General features: G+C 45.6%; 1 protein-coding gene across 7 annotated transcripts in view; it reads left to right on the top strand.

The window, feature by feature from the left end:
• The window catches only part of FN1 (fibronectin 1), a 68,233-nt gene extending 49,722 nt beyond the window's left edge, over positions 1–18,511 (top strand). For 3 of the 7 annotated variants that reach the window (XM_045033103.1, XM_045033099.1, XM_045033098.1), the window contains 15 exons: positions 757–870; positions 2,591–2,860; positions 5,228–5,415; positions 7,324–7,411; positions 7,646–7,822; positions 8,916–9,005; positions 9,254–9,433; positions 10,140–10,229; positions 11,192–11,634; positions 12,543–12,681; positions 13,847–14,011; positions 15,251–15,376; positions 16,175–16,281; positions 17,158–17,268; positions 17,736–18,511. In XM_045033103.1, coding sequence (XP_044889038.1) covers positions 757–870; positions 2,591–2,860; positions 5,228–5,415; positions 7,324–7,411; positions 7,646–7,822; positions 8,916–9,005; positions 9,254–9,433; positions 10,140–10,229; positions 11,192–11,634; positions 12,543–12,681; positions 13,847–14,011; positions 15,251–15,376; positions 16,175–16,281; positions 17,158–17,268; positions 17,736–17,810 — 2,363 coding nt within the window. In that variant the 3' untranslated portion in view covers positions 17,811–18,511. The remainder of the gene's footprint in view (positions 1–756; positions 871–2,590; positions 2,861–5,227; positions 5,416–7,323; positions 7,412–7,645; positions 7,823–8,915; positions 9,006–9,253; positions 9,434–10,139; positions 10,230–11,191; positions 11,635–12,542; positions 12,682–13,846; positions 14,012–15,250; positions 15,377–16,174; positions 16,282–17,157; positions 17,269–17,735) is intronic. The other 4 variants (XM_045033105.1, XM_045033102.1, XM_045033101.1 and 1 more) reach the window with 2 other exon arrangements.
• Positions 18,512–23,570: the final 5,059 nt, after the last annotated feature.

The raw sequence follows: 23,570 nt of genomic DNA, 5'->3' as shown, positions 1-23,570 counted from the left end.
AGTCTGACTCTGCCGACGTTTGGCATCGCAGTGGGTCTTAGGCTACAGTTCAGTACCTTTGCTCAGTACCGCAGCAAGGCAAATTGACCAAAGTTTGGTCCAGCTTTAAAAATAAGGCCCACGACTCGAAGCATGCAGTCAGAATTCCCCATGGGAATGAATGTGTAGCTGCTTGGCTGTGTTACCCCCCTGCTTCCTCCCACCTCCCCAAGCTCTGCAGTGAGCTGTGCCCATTCCATGCAAGGGACTAGGCCAGGAAGCTGGAAAAAGCTGAAAAGGTTGGCGAGCCAGAGAAAACCCTGTCCCAGATCTGCGGGTTCCCAGCAGCCACCCAGCAAAGGCAGCAGGTCTGCCATGTGACCACTGGTGACTGAATCTCTCTGCCCTCTCCAGTAGAATTCCCAGACAGAGCCACGCTGACCAGTCCCTGGTTTTTACGTAGCGAGTAGCGTGGGGCATGTGAGTCCTTCAGTGAAATTGCTTTGGTTCCTTTTCCTGGCCCCTCCTGCTTTCCCCAAGCAACCCACACAGACTTTCTGCGGCGATGGGCAGGAGACAATCTGCATAGCCACTTTTACCTCCACCCGGCCACCACGCACAGCTTCGACTATGACTTTGCTCCCTTGTCTGCCACGTGGCCTCAAGGGGACTGATTTCAATGGGAGTCTGGCACCTAAATACCTTTGAAGATCTAGGCTTAAGACACAAAATCATCTCTCTATTCCAAATTATCCTGGTGTTGTCTTTTCCTTGCAGATCAAACCCAAACTACCATCGAGGGCCTGCAGCCCACAGTCGAGTATGTGGTTAGTGTCTATGCTCAGAGTCAAAACGGAGAGAGCCTCCCTCTGGTTGAGACCGCCGTTACCAGTATGTATTTAATTTCACAGAAGAAACAAAACAACCACCAAACCCACCTCTAGTATCTTCTGCTGTGTGCACCTTTTACTGTGGGAACTCTGGGGACATCTAGATTCCAGAAAAGGACGAGCACCCCTCTTATTAAGAAATAGCTAGCTGGATCAGATGCCAAAATACGCAGTCCCCCAAAATGCTGCCAAAATATGCAATCCCACACAATGCCATGCTTTTGTTTTCTTTCACTAAAAATGGCCTAAGCAGAATCATTTTTTTTCTTTGTTTGTTTGCCTTTAGCGAATCTTTGAAAAATGTTTTGCATAGACCTCATTTCTAGAGCTGGAGGGCAAAGGTGGTTTTAGAGGGCTAGATTTTAACGTAGAGCATTTGCCTGAGCGAGCGAGTAAGAACCCGCTTTACACCCTTTTGTAGGCCACTAGACCTTGGGACCAGGTATGCAAAAGTAAGCATGGCTTACACAGCCGATTGCTCACTCCCGAGAGCAGCTGGGTGGGCAATGGGTGGAGTCTTGGTCCATTCTTCTGCGTGCTGGCCTGCTGGTGTAGGACAGTGACAAAGTACTATTTGGGGAGCAAGGAGAAAGCAAGGAAGAACCTGTCACTTAGAGGGGTATTTCTAATGCACAGTATCTCCCAGGGCTACTCCTGGTGCGTCATGGTGTAGGAACCTGTCCTTGCTCAGGCTCGCCTGTAAAGCCACAATCTAACCCAAATAACTATAAAACTATGGTAAGCAGAACAGGAATTTTCTTGAAGTGTTGCATAGGCGTATTGCACAAGCTGCATCAGTCTTAAGCCAAAAGTTTCCTATAAAATCACCTTTGCTAACCCTAAAGCATAAGGAATGCAGGTCTACAGGGCTAACATCACATTGCAAAACAGTGACTCTGTGAATCGTTATGAAGAGTAATTCATATCTGATGATTACGGGCCCAGTCCTCAGCAGGTGTAAATGTGGATAGCTCCACAAAAGTCCTCACCGGAGCTGTGCGTATTTACCCGGCTTACGATTTTATGCTCAAGTGTAATCTAATGAGATGACGATAATGAGTGGCTCTAATTTGTGGGTATATCTGTGAGATAATTGTGTGTATATGGGCATCCCATGCATGCTCGTTATAAAGCCAAAGGTTTTTATTGATTTATAATATAATCTCCATAGTAATTTGCTATCGTTACAAATGATGTAATTGGATGTTAATTTATGAAAGAAAATTGTGGGACTGATGCTCCTCGGCCTCGTACGGTTACTTACACTAGTGAAGAGTGAGTGCAACGGGGGTGTGAAAGGCTACGAAATCAGAATGGTGGGGCCTGATTTCAATGCACATCAAGGCTCCTTACCTCACTGGGCCACTGTAAAGGAGACTCATGGTGTGTGTAAATTACATTTCTGGCATTTTAAGGCCTTTCTATCGGAGCCGAGTGGCGTAAAGGGGCCTTAGTGTAAACGAGAATCAGACACATGGTGGGGTGAAATCTTGGCCTCATTCAAGTCAATGGCAAAACTCCTATGGACCTCAGTGGGGCTGGGATTTCACCCATTGCGTTTTACACTCACTAAGCAGAGGTGTAAAGACCTGTGCAAGGCAGGGGAGAATTGGGCACCTGCAAACTTGAAGACTGCTTTGCATGTAATCAGAATGCTTCTTTTCCCCCTCCCCACAACCTGCTTTGATCGCATAACCTCTTACCGTTAATTTGCCTAACAGACATTGACCGCCCTAAAGGACTGACATTCACTGAGGTGGATGTCGATTCCATCAAAATTGCTTGGGAAAGCCCCCAGGGGCAAGTCACCAGCTATAGGGTGACCTACTCAAGCCCTGAGGATGGAATCCATGAGCTAGTGCCCGCCCCCGACGGTGAAGACGACACTGCCGAGCTGCATGGCCTCAGGCCCGGTTCTGAGTACACTGTCAGCATCGTTGCCTTGCACAATGACCTGGAGAGCCAGCCCCTGATCGGGACCCAGTCCACAGGTACACCTCTGTCTACACCGCCCAGCGGGCCATAGCAACCATGGCTTAAGCCCTGGTGGGTCCCGTGTCCTTCTGTGTGCAGTTGGTGCCCGGCTGCGGGAGAACCTCCATAGGAGCCTGGGAGATATTTGCTATTGAGAGGGGGCTTAGTTTTGTTGGAGAGGTGGATGATGCTTGAAGATTACTAAGTATTTATTAAGTGAACCTCTGGAAGGCGAGAGTTACAATAATGGTTGGCTGCTGAGGATAGCATAGTTAGGGCCACATCACAGATACCTCAGAGCAGGCGTCTTCCATCACCTTTTAGCCCCTGTCCCTACCGATCCTAGTGCAATTCAGGGGGTGATCTGGTCCCCAGCACACGTTAGAGCAGCCTGGCCTGAGCAGACAGTAACAGTCCTCAAGGAGCCATCCCAGGAGCATATCACACACTAGCCACACACCCTCCTCTCTTTGGATGCCCAGGGTGGCAGTGGCAGGACTAGGGACAGATGATCTCAAGGGCAAAGGGCGGTTTCCTGTCCCTTTTGTGCTGCCAGGGATGAAATGAATCGGAGGCCAGGACCCATCCTTTAAACCTATATATTCTTTCAGGACAGTCCCTGCTACACCTATAGGCCACTTAGCCCTTTTGTACCCCAAGTGCTTCCCAATCCCTCTGTTGGCATTGCTCTGCTGCAAAGCGCAGCCCTCTGTATGTCACAGCCTGCCCCCAGCTGGTTATTTACACCTTTCCCGCAACAGGGTAAAGGTAGGCTCCCTTCAGAAGAGTGCCTCCAGTACGTAACCATCAGGTCCTCGTTTCAAGGGTACAACAGGAGAGATACGATTGTTCAAGCATCCGATGCCTGGCATGAGGCCTAGACATGTTCTGGCTCTGGATATTGCAAGTTACCTTGTTTGCTGTCTCACAGCTACAACTGTGCTTCATGGCCAACACGCATGTTGGTATGATACGCTCTTTCACAGGAGCATGGCCGTCCTGCTAGAGACCACATCAGAGCCAGATCCTGCTAGTTCCATTGATTAAACTTTTTATTAACCAATCTCCTCTATGAAATAAGAGAAACACGTGCACACACAGAAAATAATTACCGTTTCCTCCTATATTGATTTAGAATTTCCCTCTTGTGAAATAATTCCCAATTCACACCAGTGGTTGTATAAATTTCAACTGGGTCTTTGCTCAAGAACTAGGGACCGGAACTATTATGGGAGCTCTGTCTGCTGCTAGCAATCTGAAATCTACTGCAGCGTTCCGCGTTACCAGCAAAGTCCTGATAGCACTTTACAAGCGACACCTCCATTAATTTGCAAATGAAAAGCTGACATGAGTGCAGGGAAGATTATGGATCTTAATTTACAGATTAATATAAAAAAGAAATTTAAACTATCCTAAGTGCTAGAATGATTGAAACTGGACAGGCTGTTTGTACCTGTCATAAATGCAAACAATGGTTCTTAAACCACTGTCTGGGTTTCCCCTTAGGGACCCTTTTAGAAAGCTATTGGAGTTCTGTTGATTTTCATGGGCTTTGAATGAGGCCCTATTTCAGTAAGCAAGGGAGAATTGCATTGTATCTCCATGCTGTAAAATCAGAGTGCTTTGCAGCATCCTGGTAATCGTGGGCATGATGGTGGTAAGCTATATATTTGTTCTGTTATAAACCAAGAATGACAACTAATAAGATAATCAATATGTCCCATGGTGCTTCTGTTTCTTTAGTTTATAGGAACCAAGTGATTTCTTCTAAAAAGTTCTTTATTCAAGCATTGAGTATATTAGCTCGGGAAGATATCATATGTAAACAGCATTATGGCTTTCACAGCCCTGATCCTCCACTGCCTTATGTAGTCATCTACACCTGTGTAGGTGGCTGTTAAATGCTCTCATTTGGGCTTGGCAGTATTTTTACATCCTCTCTATACTCACTGGGCCTTCTTCTCCACTCTTGTGCCCTTGTACATCCGGAGTAACTCTGTAGAGGTCAGTGGAGTTAGACAAGCTGCAAGGCCGTGGTGAAACTGTTCTAAAATATTTTGAGGGCATGAAGAGTAGAGAAAGGTAGAAGAGGAACGGACGGACGTAGAGACTCACCTACTGAATGTAAGCACCACCAAAGGCAGCTTTTCTGGAGAGAAGTAGCATCACAGATTTGGGCATCCAAGTCTGATCCTTGAACACTCTAGCTCCTACATAGTACGGTGACGGGATCCAATAGCTACCCAAGATAGATCATTACCCTAGGCCCTCGCTTGTGTATTTCACACCTAGGACTATTTCATGCTCACGATTGATATCGTGAGCTATCTTGACTGGTGGCATGTTCTTCCAAACTAACGGTCGTCTAATTACAATTTTCACAGCGATTCCTCCTCCAACAAACCTGCAGTTTGTTCAAGTAACTCCAACCAGCCTGAAAGTCAACTGGAACGCGCCCAACGTTCGTCTCACTGGCTACAGAGTGCGAGTGAATCCCAAGGAAAAGACAGGGCCGATGAAAGAAATCAACCTCTCCCCAGACAGCACATTTGCTGTCGTGTCGGGATTAATGGTGACATTTTGATCTTTCATTTTAATGGGTGCGGCGTGGGAATGGGGGATGTTGGATTTCTTAAGCAATTTAAAAATGCTTTGGGCCAGAACTGCAGCGGGGGTAAATCAGCATAGCTCCTGCCAGTCTGGCCTTTGTTTTAAGTCTGGTTAGCTGTGGAGCATAGATCCCTTGGATCCCAATAGTTAAAAGACAGTGGATCTGTCTGCTTAAACTGCAGTCTCCCTGTCCCCTCTTCACTCCGCCCCTACCAGTACAGCCTGAGGGCTTCTCAGGCAAATATGCGTCTGTCATACACAAGCTACTGGGCTCGTTACCAGAGGATTGGTGAAATTCTCTGGCCGGTGTTATGCAGGAGGTCAGACTAGAGGATCTAACGGTCCCTTCTGGCCTTAGACTCAGTGAATCTATCAATCATTTTTTTGGAAGCTTCTGAATAATTTGCAAAAATTAAAATTTTTCATTAAATTCATTTTCAAACCTGAATTGGGCCAGCTCCAGCTGCTCTAAACTGAATTAGTTCCAGTGGACTCAAGAGCTGCTGATCTGACCCCATTAAACGACGATCTGGAACTTCCATTGAAATTTTTCTCAAAGCAGAGCACCCTTTGGTAGTACAATGTTTCTGTTAGCGTTATGTAGCTCAGTGCATATATTACCTTCTTCTCAGGAATCCTAAGCTTCTGCAGCCCAGAGACAGCTTTCTGCCCCCAAAACCTCAAAGCCATCCAGGTTTCCACTGTAATTTCTTCTGCTTCCCTGTGTGTGGGGGGGAGGGATAGCTCAGTGGTTTGAGCATTAGCCTGCTAAACTCAGGGTTGTGAGTTCAATCCTTGAGGAGAGATTTATTTGGGGATTGGTCCTGCTTTGAGCAAGAGGGTTAGACTAGATGACCCCCTGAGGTCCCTTCCTATCCTATGATTCTACTACTGTTATAGATCCAGAAATGCTGCAAGCGGATAATCACACAAATATTATGGTTGTACTCCAATATACACTTAGCACTGCTGGCCAACATTCATGAAGGATCTTGGGTTCCTAGTACTGGCTGCCCTTGCTCTACCAGGCTACCCACTTCAATTTTTTTCATGTATTTATTTCAAATACATTTTCAAAGTTAAGGTTTCAAGTAGTCGCTAATAACAGTTTCAGCCTAAATGTGGTTTGCTTGAGGGTGTGTGTGGGGGGAAACAGGAGCCTGATTCAATTCTGACTTGTGTCTGTTTTATACCAGAGTAACACCACTGACTTGAACTGAGTTATGCCAGTTTAACTGAGATGAAAATCAGATCTCACTTTTTTTATTTTTGCATTTTAACTGGAAGTAAATCTAACCCTCCTGGTGATCGTGAGCTCACTTGATCTCTATTTTTTTAAGAGTTTCATGTTTAAATAGGTTTCAGAGTAGCAGCCGTGTTAGTCTGTATCCGCAAAAAGAACAGGAGTACTTGTGGCACCTTAGAGACTAACAAATTTATTTCAGTATGAGCTTTCGTGAGCTACAGCTCACTTCTTCGGATGCATTGAATGGAACACACAGACAGGAGATATTTATACATACAGAGAACATGAAAAGGTGGAAGTATGCATACCAACAGGAAGAGTCTAATCAATTGAGATGAGCTATCATCAGCAGGAGGAAAAAAAAAACTTTTGAAATGATAATTAAGATGACCCATAGAAGGTGTGAGGAGAACTTAACAGAGGGAAATAGATTCAATTAGTGTAATGACCCAACCATTCCCAGTCTCTGCTTAAATAGGACATCCATGGTGACTAACCAATGTGAATCTACTAACTTCTGGATTAGCTCATGCTTGTTTCCTTGTGTCCCAGCTTTACCTGCTTTTCTGAAGATCAGACATTCCATGTAGCTCCCTGATCATTGTATAACTTTGTTATTTCTAGGTGGCAACCAAGTATGAAGTCAGTGTGTATGCTCTGAAGGACTCTCTGACTAGCCGGCCAGCCCATGGTGTGGTCACCACCCTGGAGAGTAAGCAATCCTACTTTACATATAGCAGCAGGTGCTGTGCATCGAGTCAATGGGCTGAGTCCTCTGTAAGGACCTAGTAGAAGCAACTGAGTGAAGACATCAGCCTGTGGCCCTTTAAAAATAGTTGATGAATTTCAAAGATTCTGTTTGTGGATTTTTTCTTGTAGACATCCCCTACCCTCTGCCAAATCATTGCTTCTGCCCGTTATACTGATCTCAGATCCTTCTGTGCAGATATCAGCCCTCCCCGCAGGGCCCGTGTGACAGATGTTACCGAGACAACCGTCACAATCATCTGGCGCACCAAGACAGAAACTATCACCGGTTTCCAGGTTGAAGCCATCCCAGCAGATAGCCAGAGCCCCATTCAACGGACCATTAGCCCTGATGTTAGATCTTACACCATCACTGGTAAATGAGATTCTTCATCAGACCATCTCTTCTGCATTGTAATATCTTTCAGTGACCACACTCATTGGAGATACATCTGGTTGCTAATCTGTACTGGGGATACCTTGGTGGGAGCTCAAGTGGAATTTAGGTGCCCCTTCATGCTGAGCTTCTAACACACATACACATTAACCTTGAGAACCCTCATTAAAGCCTTTGATCCTACCAAGTCCTCTGAGAGCAGATTGAAAATAACATTCCTTGCATGGAGGGGTTATAGAATCTGGCCCTGATTTGATGGGAGTGCAGGAAAATAGTCATGTGAGTGTTCACATTTTGTCTGAGGATGGAAGTGTTTTCCAGAGCAGCTGCTAAGGAAGTGCACTTTTTCAGACCATTAATACTCTTGAGTACTGGATTTCTCACTTGCACTTTGCAGATCTTGTTTCACATCATGATCAGAGCCTTGTTAGTTGGTCCAGAGGTCCAGCTGCCTGATTTCATGCGGGACTAATATTTCTAGACCATTTCCATTAGGAACCTTCTAAGATCTGAATAGATCTCCAGTGACTATCATTCCACGACCCTCTTGGTTCCATTCCCTAGATCATCTTTGCATTCACGTTTTCTGCTGGTTCCACTGGTACATTGTTTCGCTTTTCCATTCATTATTCCTACCTTGATCATTGGGAACTAATGAGAGCAATGTCCCCATCTCCTTGTAGCAACCCTTTATGCACTGATTGGTCATAGTTTTGTGCCCTGTATCTGAAGCTAAGGGAGAGCAGTGATGGTAGGAGGCTGAATACCCTGTTAGAAGATGTGTATTTCTTGGATAAAGGTAACCACCATCTCGGATTTATGAATGGGATTTTCAAAAGCACTCGGCATGGACCTAACTCTGCTCCCATTGACTTAAGCGGGAGCAAAGCTAAGCCAACGAGGTGCTTTGGAAAAACCTCACCCCTAATTCCTTGCAGGTCTGCAGCCAACACACCCAGCCTGGGCATTAAGAGCTAGTTAGATTCTACCTGTAGCAGTGATTGCAGCAGCTTTCTGGATCACTTTTTAACCAGGCAAGGCTGAACCTGTAATATTTCTACTCTAATTCCAGGCTTGCAACCAGGCACGGACTATAAGATCTACCTTTACACGGTGAACGAGAATGCCCGCAGTTCCCCTGTAGTGATTGATGCTTCCACCGGTAATGGCTCTTCTTGTTTCTTTTACATCTGAACAGAAATTATACTTGTCTTTCCTTGACTTTGATCATATATGTAGTTTACTGCATTTTACAGCCTTATGTTTCCCTCTTTGAGCATGAAGTGGATTATCGTCAGAGGGTGACTGCAGCCTATGGAAACCCGTTATTTGTCTTCAGCCCTCAGGGCAGGGGAGATGAAGTCATGTTTGCTTTTACCACATTCATTAACTGATTTTGTTTGCCCTTAGCCATCGATGCTCCTTCCAATCTGCGCTTCCTCACAACCACAAGCAACTCCCTGCTGATTGCTTGGCAGCCACCCCGTGCCCGGATCACAGGCTACATCCTCAAATATGAGAGACCCGGCGCACAGCCCAAGGAGCTGATCCCTCGCCCCCATGCCGGCACCACGGAGGCCACTCTTACCGGTACGTCTGATGGTGGCATTCCCCATGTGATCCAGCAGGAGGTCCAGGAGGTGTACACTTGCCAGCACCACGGGTCTTAGCCCAGGTGGGGATCAGACACTGTGGAGCTGTGCATGTGGGCAGAGCCTGGGATCAACTCCATCCCCCCCACGTGCCAGCCAGTGCCACTGAGCAGGCACAGAAGGACAAATAATCTGTACCAGGTAAAGGGCTGGTGCAGATTACACCCTGCTAGAGCAAGGAGAAGCCAAAGATGACGATGTGGTCTCAAGTGGGGGAGGTTTAGGTTGGATATTAGGAAAAACTTTTTCACTAGGAGGGTGGTGAAGCACTGGAATGGGGTTACCTAAGGAAGTGATGGAATCTCCTTCCTTAGAGGTTTTTAAGGTCAGGCTTGACAAAGCCCTGGCTGAGATGATTTAGTTGGGGATTGGTCCTGCTTTGAGCAGGGGGTTGGACTAGATGACCTCCTGAGGTCTCTTCCAGCCCTGATATTCTATGATTCTATGATAACACAAGGAAACCTAAATAGATTATTTTGCTTAGTACAACTCTGATTGGAAAATGCATTGTATTTGTGCAGAAAGCTCTAGTATTAGAAACCATAGAAGGGAGTGAAACCTTGAGGAGACTCTGTTTAGCTATCCCGGACTCATTTTGTAATTAGGGGTTTCCTCAAGCATGAGGTCATTCTGTTCCTCCCCAGGTCTGGAGCCAGGAATCGAATACACCATCTACATAATTGCTGTGAAGAACAATCAGAGGAGCGAGCCATTGGTTGGCAGGAAAAAGACAGGTAAAATAATGTTCCGGTCCACGTTGAGGGGAGAAGTTGACCTCTCCTCACTGGGGAGTCTCAGGGCTGGGGGTAATGTCTTCTCCAGAGGGCTAATTTTATAACATTGCTTAAAATATCCTTTTCACTGGTATATGTTGTTAATCAAATACAAGGTTTCCCTAAGTGACAGGCTGCTTGTAGAAAGTAGCATTTTTCCTTCATTTTCTTTTTCTTCCCTTAAAAAGAGGGATACATTTTCATAAGCAGCGGTTCTGCAACGGACGAGGTGATCTGCTGAACAGTGCAAAGCACAGTTCAGTGGGCTCAGACACTGAGGACCTGAGATTGCATTCAGTTTGTTTCTTCCTTTCAGCCATAATGAAATGAAGAAACAAACTGAATGCAATCTCAGGTCCTTAGTGTCTAACACTCACTTTCCTTCTAGCCTGTGATGGGCTCAGTGGGAAGCCCACATGGACTGAAGCTGTTCATTTGATGCACACTTTTGATACATTTGAATTTGTCTGACTTCGTGTCCCGTCTGTGAGGCGCTGCAAGGAGAAGGTAGCCAGTAAAATCTCTGTCATCCAGCTGGAGACCTCAATAGCATAAGAGGGAATCCCTTAGCACATGCCCAAGGTTTTCTTCAATTGGTGGACTATGAATGTCTATTGCAATCATCTCTTGTTTTCTTAATTTGCGCATTGGTGGCTTCTCTGGGTGCAGTGACTATAGCTTTGCCTCAATAGTATGAAAATTAATAACAGATTTTTTCTCTTACCCTTCCCACACTTCAAAAAATAGCCTCTGTAGAGTAATCCCAGAGAGGTTAAAAAAAGTGTGCTGTACTCGTGGGAGAGTTGCTAACATTTAATTGCTTTGAGCGCTTTACAGCATTCACTGTAGTTGCCTAGTTTATCATAACTAATGCTGGGGCTTAAGGTGCTTTGCTTTATGGCTTCTAACCTTTCTTTGGCTAGACAAGCTCCCGCAGCTGGTAACCCTGCCGCACCCCAACCAAGGCGGACCAGAGATTCTGGACGTACCTTCCACGGTGGAGAGGATTCCTGACACAAACAGGTTTGACAATGGAAATGGTATCCAACTTCCAGGCACCAGTGGCCAGCAAACACTAGTGAACCAGGGACAGCAAGTCTTCTTTGAGGAACATGGTTTTAGAAGGACCACCGCTCCCACCACAGCAACTCCCATTAGGCACCGGCCAAGACCGCAGGCACCAAATGTGGACGAAGAAATCAACCATGGTAACAGATACCCAGGCCCAAGAGTGGACTTTCCGCACAATGACACCACGGTCCAGGAAGCTCTTTCTCAGACAACCATCTCTTGGAGGCCCCTGCTGGAGAGCTCTGAATACGTCATCTCATGCCAACCAGTCGGCACCGACGAACAGCCTTTACAGGTAATTGATTGTTGTTTCTCAGATGCACTGTGAATGCTGCCACCCTATTGGACTTGACTACAGCAGTCCTCAGACATTTAAGGAGACAGGACCTTGGGATTCTAGCTTCCTGTGGTTGCATTGTAGAGTTGATATAAGCAAGTTCTGGCTCTAAGATTCCATCTGCATCCATCCTAGGTAACTTCTGCTTGCCACTTCACCGTGTAGTATTAGCAGCCCTGTCAGGTTAACGCTGTTTTAGCCTCTGGCTGAGGGCAGGGCCCTGAGGGTGGCACTGTGCCTGGGGGAGAACAGAGGGTATATTGGCTAAAACAGAAAGACCCTGGGGCTCTGTTTGCACTTTTCCATAAGAAAGTGCTAATACAGCGAAGGATACTTGGGGATTTTATCCTATAAAAGTGCTTAAGAAGAGACCTATATAAGGTTGTGGAATCCCTATCACCCGAGGGCTTTAAGAACAGGTTGGACAAACAGCTGTCAGGGATGGTCTAGATAATACATAAACCTGCCTCAGTGCAGGGGGCTGAACTAACTTACTGAGGTCCCTTCCAGTCCTACACTTCTATGATACTATGAAATTCAGTAGTGGAATGAGGCAGCCAAGTTAATATTGCTGGTCGAAAGATGGTCTTGTGGCTAAAGTAAAACACTGGGGATTTGGGTTCTGTTCCTGTTCTACTAATGACTTCCTGGGTGATATGGGGCAAGTCACTTCACCTTTGTCTAAACTGAGATCGTAGTAGATCCCTACTTCACCATGGGACATGGAGGCTGAATTCATTGATATTTGTTAGGCACGGGACTGGGCCCCATTTTGCAAGACATGGTACAATCACGTATGAAGACACCAGCCTTACCCTCAGCAGCATACTCTTGCTAAAGCCAATTTTGTGGTGATGTACTTGCAGTTCAGAGTTCCTGGAACTTCCTCTTCTGCTACCCTGACCGGCCTTACTAGAGGTGCCACCTACAACATCATCGTGGAGGCACTGAAAGATCGTAGGAAACACAAAGTTATGGAAGAGGTTGTCACAGTGGGCAATGCTGGTAGGTTTAAGCTAAACAGTCTGGGCAAAACTCTGCCTTGCACCTCTTACCCACAGGCCGGATCTTACCAGGCACTCGCTAGGCTGCAGTGCAATAGGTTAGGAGCACCCTGTTTCCTTGTTTCACATCTTATTTACAACATACACTAAAGAAACAGTTCTTTCTGGTTCTGTGGTGCAGATGACTATGCAGTATACTGACTCGATGATAAGAGCTGAGGCTAGTCTACTGCCTGAATGTGCATTGAGAGCGAGGTGGGTGCCAACCAACTTTTGTTGGTTCTGTTCTTTTATTGGACCAACGTCTGGTGGTGAGAGAGACTGTCCTAGCGGAAGTCAGAGATGCTAGGCCTGTGATAATGCCAACATTCCCACCCAACATCGAATTACTGGAACCAAAATAATGTACGTACCATGACAAAGGGGTTACTTTGAGTCCTTCTACTCCTCCTCCCTGTCTCTCCAGTGACCAATGGATGGCAATTGGCCAGATGAATTGCTGGTTAACCATCTCCCTGGTTAATAGAGTTGCCTGCTGGGAGGCTGTCTTTGGGCCATAGGGTCCAGCTCTCCCTGCCTGAGAGCTGTGGTGTAACCAACACCTCTGCTGGCTGTAAATCGCCTGGCAAGTTCGCTGTATATGGGCAGACTGGCTGGGTGGAGTCCGACTCCACGCATGGGCAGACAGTGGGACCTTACATGAGCAAGATCCCTCCCTGAGGTATTCCTTCTCCTCTGTCACTTGAGGTTTTGTTCTGTGCCAGAGTTCAGCTCGGGCCCCAGTAGACCCAGCACGCCTGAAAAGTATCACTCCCCCATTGTGCATCACAGAATCCAAACGCCTGCTGCTCCGTGCGAGTCCAGCACGTTTCTCTGTAAAGGTGGGTTAGTTAGATCACTGCTTTCCAGTAGCGAATGCAAAATGTGTGCGCGCTTGAAACCTGGCAGGTCAAAATGAAAATAACTTTCACCTATGAGGTTTTTATCATCACTCTACTGCTCTACCAAACGCACCTGTAAAATAAATCCTAGGGAGGCTGTTATGCTGACAGCACAGCCAAGCGAATGCTCCATCACTACTGGGAATGTGCATTCAGTTATGACCGTTCTTCTCTTTCTAGGTTTGTATCCCTGTGTATAACGCCTCTTTGTTCTCTTCTTTCCAGTGTCTGAAGGAGTGAACCAGCCAACCGACGACACGTGTTACGATACTTACACTGGCTCCTTCTACTCCATTGGAGAGGAATGGGAGCGATTGTCTGAAACGGGCTTTAAACTCTGGTGCCAGTGCTTGGGCTTTGGCAGTGGTCATTTCCGATGCGATTCATCTAGTGAGTAGCTTGCTTTTGTCCATCCCCGCAGACCACTAAACTCCATGCCGAATTAGCACTAAACGGCATGTTTGGCAGATGCAAGCTGACCCAAACATGAAGCAAATAAATGCACACTCTAGTACATGTGTTGTATCATCAAATGATGGAAAACTGGTTAGCTGTGGTTGGACTTTGCAGCTTATCCAGTACTGCTGTTTACTGCATAAACAACGGTCATGTTTGTATTTATCGGTAAAGCTTCTGTGAGGAAATGAACATTTTCCCTTCCATTGCTAGGGGAGTCCAGTTAATGCTTGAAAAGGAGAGACTGCGTGTCTAAAGTAGATCAGAACAGTCATTTAAGAAAATAACCCTGCATAATTAAATATATTGGATTTCTAAGTCCTAACTTTATCCATCAGCACAATGGATTTGATACAACTCTCATTAAGTTGACTTGGGAGCAAAGTTTGGGTTGGTTTGAACGTACCGTCCTAACACCTTCAGGCTGGCAGTGCGTGTTGCCAAACAAACAGCACCATTGCAGTCGCATCTAGTTTGAGCCTTCGCAGGACTTGGGCTTAAGTAGACAATATTCAGCTGAAGGATCAGGGATGAAACAAAGTAAACGTGATTAAGTGGTTCCATAGGGCGCATGTCTTACTGATTTAAATTGTGCTTTATATTACAAAGTAAGCAAAGCAAAAAGGGAATTTCTATGTTGTATGTAGCTTTGAGAGTAATTGCTACAAGGCAGACCTTTTTTCATAGGTCTAATTGTTCTATTACATCATTTGGTACACAAGGTTTCACTGTTTTCACATTATCGGTGTGAAATGATTATACTGTCTATTTACTTCTTTAAAAGACAAGTACATTTCCTCCCCTGCTTAAGTTCCTGTTTAATTAAGCTTCCTTTTTATGTAGTTCCAGGGATTCCCTACGAATGACATTTTTAAATTCTTTCCCACCTCTTCCTTCCTGGAGAGGCTCCTCCACCTTTACCCAATCTAAAATGGCCCCTCTCCCACTTAAAGTCCTAATCTCAGATTGACAGCTGGGAAAAGGAGGGGCAACTCTGCTAACATCCAGAGAGTTGTGCCCATTTACACAAGCCGTGGATTTCTCCTTGGACCTTGGATTTCTCTCTCCTCCCCTTTGGTTGGCGCATGAGGCTTCACAGATCAATTTTCCGCTCCTTAAGCAACAGGCCTGTGTAGAGTAACCACCTGACGGTTGTTCCTCTGGTTCATTCAGAATGGTGCCACGACAACGGGGTGAACTACAAGATCGGGGAGAAGTGGGACCGCCAGGGTGAGGGCGGCCAGATGATGAGCTGCACGTGTCTCGGCAACGGAAAGGGAGAATTCAAGTGTGACCCGCGTACGTCCCTTCATATTGACATTAACTCTCAGTTTCAGGCTTTCATCTTATCTGTGCTCTTAGACTCTCGCCATTGTGGCACAGAGTGGGTGGAACCTAAGTACGGTTAAAATGGGCCTGTTTTACTCTGTGTAACACGGCACTCCATGATGGGTGAACGGTACAGGGGACTGTAGCTCGGATCTCTGGATTTTAAAGCATGAACTAAAAGACCCTTCTCTGTTAGACAAGGCTGTAGCAGGCTCATCAACCTCCAGGCCTGCCGACAGAGGCGGGCAAAGGGGACAATTGCCATGGGGCTGGGCGGATTTAAAAGGGCCCAGGGGCCCCTGGCCACTGCTGCGGTAGCTGCAACGGCAGCCAGGAGCCCCGGGCCCTTTTAAATCACCTGGGTGGGCCGCAGGGCTCCTACGGATGCGCATGACACTCTGGGCCCTGTACTTTGGGGGGCCCCACTGACAGGTGCAGTTGGTCCCGGAAGTGACGGCATACAATCACTTCCACTGCAGGCCCTGCCCCCACGCCCCAGGGACGCCCTGGCCCTGGGGCCCGGAATTGCTCTCGGCTGGCCAGGACAGAGCACTGCATTGCCTTACAGATGATGAGTAAATGGAGTGTTTTAAATCAATTGACCCCACCAGAGCCAATCAATGAGTCATTGGCAGAACTGGAGACAGGAGCTTTGCCTCCTGGGTTCTTGCTCTAGCCGCCCCACCGCCCTACCCCCAAAGTCTTAATCCTTAAAAGCAAATATAGACCATGTGACGGAATCTTGCTTCTTCCTCTGATTCTCCACAGACGAGGCAACATGCTATGACGATGGTAAGATGTACCACGTAGGAGAACAGTGGCAGAAAGAGTACCTTGGTGCCATCTGCTCCTGTACTTGTTACGGAGGACAGCAGGTAGGCAGAACTAGTCTGGCATGTTAATCCTGATGTGATGATGCATATTACTGGGCAACCAGTGTGGGAAATGTGACATTTTATTAATAGCTTGCTAAAACCTTAGAAGTTTAGGTTTGAGTCAGCAATTACATGACCAGGGAATGCTGTCACCTCTCAAATAAACACTTGGAAAGGCCCTTCCCCCACAAAATCAGAGATGACTGTCAAGAAAGGTCAAAGTTGGTTCCCTTTGTGCCTCTCCCAGCTTTGCAAACACGTCCGGTACACCAACTAGAGATTCTCAAACTCTGGCCACAAGCCCTTAGTGGTCTCTGAAGATAGGGGCTCGCTCAATCCTCCTTTCCAGCTGCTGAATTATACATATTTTCCTAACACTTTTCCAGCTAAGCAGTTGCTCCGTGGACAGTTACATGCTCACACAGTGGTTGGGGAGAGGGGAGTGGGACATGTAAGTGGGGAGGTATTCATGAAACAGTCTCACTGTTGAAATGCAGCCCACTCTGGAAAAGTCTGAGAGTCCCACTGCAGACTTACTTAAACCAACCCCCTACGCTACTCTCACCTGTCAATCACAGGGTGTCCACGTTAGTGTCACACACAGCCAGAAGAGAGGCCGGTAGCAAGAAAAGCAACAAATGGGAATGCATAAGGAGGAAGGTAAAGCGGAGACCAGTCCCTACTTTAACTTCACACCATCTTCTGCTTCCTTGCGGTGTGAAAATCATCACTGTTACACTGGTTTCAAACCGGAGTAGCTTCATCGATGTCAGTGCAGTTTCCCCAGGGATGAAATCTGATTTGTGTATAAAGTATTAACTTCATCTGTCATGAGGATCCTTAGAAACAGTATCTAATTGAGGTGTGTTTCTCAAGGGCTGGCGCTGTGACAACTGTCGCAGACCTGGTGCTGAGACGGCCCCCGAAGGCGCTGCTGGCCACTCCTACACGCAGTTTTCACAGAGATACCACCAGAGCACAAATACTGTACGTATAGAGACCCCATGTCCATTCGTTATGAATCTTGCCTGGGGGGGAGTGTGTATTACCCACAACTCTTGTTAATAATAATCATGGATTAGAACCGCTTGCAGATTTCCATTTGTTCTGCAGTTGACACAAAATCTTTAAAGCCTTGTTCAGCAAAGAACTTAAGCACGTGCTTAAATTTTAAGCATGCACTTAAGGTTGTTGATTATAATGGGACTTAATCACGGGTTTAAGTCTTACTACATGCTTTAGTACTTTGCTGGATTGAGGCCCTAAATAATAGGAGTTCTTCTCCATTCCAAACCTTCACATACTAAGGCAGATCAATAGAATGGTTTGTAGTAAGAAATCTAAACAGCTGCAAATGCAAGGAGTTTGGCTGCAGTTCTCAGCTGAGATTACTACGTTACAGCACTTGTCTTTTACAGTATTGAGCACTAACTGGTTTCCTTTCCTCCCGACAGAATGTCAATTGCCCAATTGAGTGCTTCATGCCCTTAGATGTACAGGCAGACACACAACATGGAACAGGAAAGTAACATCCAGCAAGTCTTAGACCACCACCAACAAAAATCTATCCACCAAAATGGCCAGCCAAACGAGTGATGCTAGCAAATCCAGATCTTTAAGAATGGCCTTCTGCTCCGGAGTCACTTTCCCAGCTTAAGCTCAACTCACAGCTTCTCCAAGAATCATTCTTGGCACGTTTCAGACTTTTCTCATGATTGATAGCAGTGTGTATTGTTTTGTTTTTCTCAGTGTTTCATACCGTTCAGTATTTTCAAATGAAAAAATGATACTAAATTGTGAATTGGTTGGGGATCAAAATGGGATGGAAGGCTCCCTTGCCATGCAAACAAAAATGACACTACTAACGTTTAGAGGAAGGAAAGTCCACCGAACTCTTCTGCTTTCACCTAAGCGTGCAGCCAGCAATAACCTAAGTGACTGCATACCCCATCACTGTGATATTTAAAATATGCACAGTCCTAATTCTTTCTAAATGATCCTATTATTTTTCTAGCTGTATCTTTGTATCTCATACTGTTATTTATCAGTTTTGTTCCCCGTCCCTCAAGTGTTTTTATATGGGAAAAAATGTATTGAAGAAACTTAGTATGCAGTTGATAAAGAGGAATTTGGTGTAATTATGATCGGTAATTATTTTTTATACTGTAAGTGCCAAAGCTTTACTACTGTGGAAAGACAACTCTTTTAATAAAAAGATTTACAAACCAAATGTGTGGCTAGTGATTTTTTTATTTTTATTGTTGCAAGGGGGTTCAGGGAAAGAAGGTGTACACTGAACTGAAATAGCTTTGCCTTTGGAAAGAAGACGGGACAGCCATCTTCCTGCAATATGAAGTTGAAAATAGGAGAATATTTGTTGATCATTTGCTTAAAGAAAGCAGCAAAGAATCCTGTGGCACCTTCTAGACTAACAGACGTTTTGCAGCATGAGCTTTCGTGGGTGAATACCCACTTCTTCGGATGCAAGAAGAACCCTTTGGTTTGTACTGTCTGCATTGCAAAAACCTTTCAGAAGTGGTGTGCCGAGTCTTCATTTATTCACCCTAATTTAAGGTTTTGCGTGCCAGTCATACATTTTAATGTATTTAGAAGATCTCTTTCTATAAATCTATCATATATAACTAAACTATTGTTGTAAGTAAAGTAAATAAGGTTTTTAAAATGTTTAAGAAGCTTCATTTAAAATTAAAATGCAGAGCCCCCCGAACCGGTGGCCAGGACCTGGGCAGTGTGAGTGCCACTGAAAATCAGCTCACGTGCTGCCTTCGGCACCCGTGCCATAGGTTGCCTGCCCCTGCCCTAGAGACACCCGTGGAGATCAAAGCACCACTGAGTTAGTACAAAGCCCATAATGCTAGCACACAGTAAGAAAGTGATTGAGAGACCTTCAGGGCAGGGACTAATTAGATGAGCCAGACAAAGAACGGGAGAAAGGAAGTATTATCTCCATTTTAAAGATGGGAAGCTGCAGGACAGCACGTAAGGCCTCATCCAACAAGTTACTTAAGCATGTGACTAACTTTAAGCACAATTGTTGTCTCATCAGTTTGAATGGGATTACTGACATGCTTAAAGTTAGCCCTGTGCTTAAATATTTACTGAACTGGGGTCCAAGTGACTCGCCCAGCATCCCAAAGGAAGTGGCCAAGCCAGGAATTAAACCTACGTCTCTTGAGATCAGGCCTATGCCATAGCTACACTATCACCCAGACAGAGTAAGCACTGGGGAAAAAAGATTATAAATGATCTTAACTCATCTCTCCTTGTAACTGTTGATGGAGGATAATTTAATCTCTCATTTCTAAGCAAGGGATGGAAATGTATAAAAGATACCGGTCTCAATTTTACAAGAATTTACAGATTCATACTACTTCACTTGTCTTCCGAAAATGAGCTGCTACATCTACATTCCTGACACGGCAAATTAAAAAATCAAACTGCAGAATACAGTTTGTTCAGACATTCTTGCTAGTAAAAGTGATCTCAGCTGTAACCTCTAGGTGCTACTGTAATACATATAAGGGAAGGAATTAATTTTATGGCACCTCAGCAGAAATTCCCCACAGTAAGGGAAGACAGATATATTACAGATATATATATATAAATAAAATATGGGAACAGGGCAAAGAAATGGACAACTATGGAATATTTGGAAGAATGTTTTGCTGTGATCTTGTTAAGGGAATGAAAATGTTACAGTCTGATCACAGTTATTCACAAACTTCCTAGTTTATGATTTCTATTTACTGCTGAAAAGATGCATCCCTACTCCACCCTGTTGAGAGACTTTCTGGTGTTTACTGAAAGAGCAGTTTTACATTCAGATATTCAATTTTACATTCATCCAGCAGACTACCACAACTCTAAAAATATTATCCCTGTAGAACTTTTTCTTTTTTTTTCTTTTTTTTTTTTAAAGCAAAGTCCGTTGGATTGCAATGAATTAAACTAGGAATAAGACCCTTTGGTTTGTACTGTCTGCATTGCAAAAACCTCAAGCTCAACAATTACAAGGAAATACCAAATGTGAAAGCTTCCCTCATGATTCCTGGAGCCAAATTTTGCTCTTAGTTATACAGGAGTTGCATTATTCAAGTCAATAGAATTACTCTAGATTTACTTAAATATAGAATGAGAATGGAATTTGGCTTCTTGACATGAGAAGTATGGCAATAGACAGCAATTGTTTTAACATTTCTATCAGGCAGCTGAATTGTTTGCAACCAGTAAAATTGTTGCAGTAAGAATGAGCAGTATCTCAATGTTGCTCCAATAGATGAGCTAAATAAGTACCTAAAAATACCAGAGTTAGATCTACGGAGAGAAAATTAATTTTCTTGTAAACTAGATTTCCATTATTGTATCTTTCCCAAGCTGTGTTATTTATGTCCATCCAGACCTCACTAGAGGAATCTATGCCTTTATGACCTCTGCTCCAGATAACTAGCTCGCTCTAGATAACTTAGACCCTATAAATCCTGCATCTTGGCAGGGGGTTAGACTAGATGAGCCTTGCAGTCTCTTCTAATCCCACAACATAGGAATTGCAAAGACTGGGGTCAGTCTTTGCCAGTAGCCAGTACCAGATGCACCTGAAGAATCAGCAAGAAACCCCTATAGGAGCTATTTGTGGGATAAGATGCCCCCAGAGAACACTTCCACCTCACTGAGCCCAGTTAGTCAGATGTTGGTTTACAACCTGGAACATGAAAGTTTATATCCCTTCTAAAGCTCCCATTTATTCTTTTAATATTCTAACTCTGGATAGTCTTGTCATGGGGCTAAATGATGTATTTGGGGGTGCCCTTGATAACCATTAGCCAAGGGCAGCATAGAGGTCATAGAAAGAACTGTGAAATGCAAGCAATATTTTCTTGTCAATTTTTTTTTCAAAAGGGGAGGATGTTTGTGTGATGATTCCATCCAGCTCAATTGCAGAATGGGACAACAAAACTGCTCGAGGACTTCGAAGAGAATGATTGGCAAGTAGAGCTGGCCAGAAAATGATTTCCCCAGATGATGAGAATTTTTGAGATTTCAAAAGATTTTTCCCATCTGTAGTGGGGTGGTCACCCCACTCCAGCCCTGAAGGGGTTAAAAGCAGGGTGGAGAGGGCTGCAGCAGGGAATGTGAGTGAGGACAGCTGTGAAAAGCTGAGTCGCTGACCACAGCTGTAGCCAGCTTAATCAGGCCCAGCTGGCCCTGATAAGAGGGCTGGGGCCAGAAGCTAAAGACAGACTCTCTATAGCTATGAGAGGGAAGGACTTGGCTGCGCAGAGCAGAGCAGAGCAGAGCAAGCCAAGCCAAGCCAAGCCAGCTGGGGAGCTCTGGCCTGGAAACCCCCCAGGCTGCGGCCTAGTGGAAGGCCAATTAGGTACTGGGATTGCAGGGTAGGCAGAGGCAGCAGGTCCAAAACCCCCTCACCTATGATGAGTGGCTTTCACACTGCAGTCTGCCCCAGGGAGCAGGGGTTAGATGGTGACTGGCAGTAGCCCATGACTGAGGCAAGGTGGGGATAGAGGGTGGGGGGTTCCCCAGGGAAGGGAGACCCAGATCTGTGGGGTATTGCCAAGGGGCAGCACCCCAAACACAAGGAGGCACTGGGTCCTGGGAGGGACATGGGGCCCAGCGGCAGTGGGACACTGGCCTGCAGAGGGCACTCTGGAGGCTGGAAGAGCTAATTCCTGAGATGACCAGCAGGAGGCACTGCAGAGGTGAGTTCTGCCCCGTTACACCATCCCAAATTGGGACAAACTGTCAAAATTCTCTACAATTTTCACAAACTGGCCACTTTTGTTGCTTTTCGTTTGGGTCAATTGAAATGTTTTGTTTGGATATCTTAAACATGTTCTATTTCAAATCTGAGCTGTCTTTAAAAAAATTATTCTAAATCCAGTTAAATTGCTCAACAAAAAGTCATTTTGAAATGAAAACCAAAACTTTTAGCTGGGGGACGGTGAGGGGACAAGGAGCAGGCTGGGTCGGGGATTCTGAGGGGGGGTGGGCAGTTGGGGGACAGGAAGTGGGTGGGGGTCAGATAGGGGGCGGGGACAGGGGCAGGCTGTTTGGGGAGGCACAGCCTTCCCTACCCTAAAGCTCATTCAGCAGTTTGAGGCTTGCAGAAGAGCCAAGCTGTTAGCTTTTCCATTAGGGCTCCCATCCCTTTCACTTCTCAAATGCCAAGTTATAGTCTACATGTAATTTCAGTGCCATAGGGAGATTCATGTCAGGGGAGGGTAGCTTCATTTAAAATTAGCCACTGGGGGAGGGATCACATGAGAAGAGCAATATCCTTCCCAACCCTACCAAGGGAGACCCCCCCTCCCCTGCATTCCCTGAGGCTTCAGAGGGGTTAATTCAGTGGTTCTCAAACTTTTGTACTGGAGACCCCTTTCACATAGCAAACCTCTGAGTGTGACACCCCCCCCCTTTATAAATTAAAAACACTCTTTTATATATTTAACACTATTATAAATGCTGGAGGCAAAGTGGGGTTTGAGGTGGAGGCTGACAGCTCGCGACTCCCAGTAATAACCTCATGACCCCCTCAGGGGTCCCGACCCCCAGTGTGAGAACTCCTGGGTTAATTTAATTTTAGCACCCTGTGTCCATTCACCTGCATGTGCTATTTTGAGCATTTCAGTTTTCACAACATAGGCTCATCCCAGATTCTGGAACAAGCTCAAATGCTCAGTTCATGGAGTATGTACATAAGCTATACTAAAGACAAACCCACAGTAACCGTCTCCAGTTTGTGAGGGACCCCATGGAGCCAGTCTCTAGGAAACAGATAAATGCATGGTGGTTAAGTCCATTAATGGCTATTGGCCAGGACGGGTAAGGAATGGTGTCCCTAGCCTCTGTTTGTCAGAGGGTAGAGATGGATGGCAGGAGAGAGATCACTTGACCATTACCTGTTAGGGTCACTCCCTCTGGGGCACTTGGCATTGGCCATTGTCAGTAGACAGGATACTGGGCTGGATGGACCTTTGGTTTGACCCAGTATGGCTGTTCTTATGTTCTAACCTAAATGAACCCAAAGTTATGGAGACAGATACGAGTCAAGGAAGCCAGTGAGTCAAAACTGGGTTTGTGCCATGAGGCAAAAGGTTTATTTTTCCCAGGGCCGCCTGCGGGGGGGGGGAGTAAGTGGGGCAATTTGCACTGGGTCCCACAGGGGCCCCCATGAGAATATAGTATTGTCTAGTATTGCAATTTTTTTTATGGAAGGGGCCCCCAAAATTGCTTTGCCCCAGGCCCCCTGAATC

This window comes from Mauremys mutica, chromosome 10, assembly GCF_020497125.1.
Source record: "Mauremys mutica isolate MM-2020 ecotype Southern chromosome 10, ASM2049712v1, whole genome shotgun sequence".
Taxonomy (NCBI): domain Eukaryota; kingdom Metazoa; phylum Chordata; order Testudines; family Geoemydidae; genus Mauremys; species Mauremys mutica.
The sequence above is the reverse complement of the archived record's forward strand: the minus strand, read 5'-3'. Positions and strand labels throughout refer to the sequence as shown.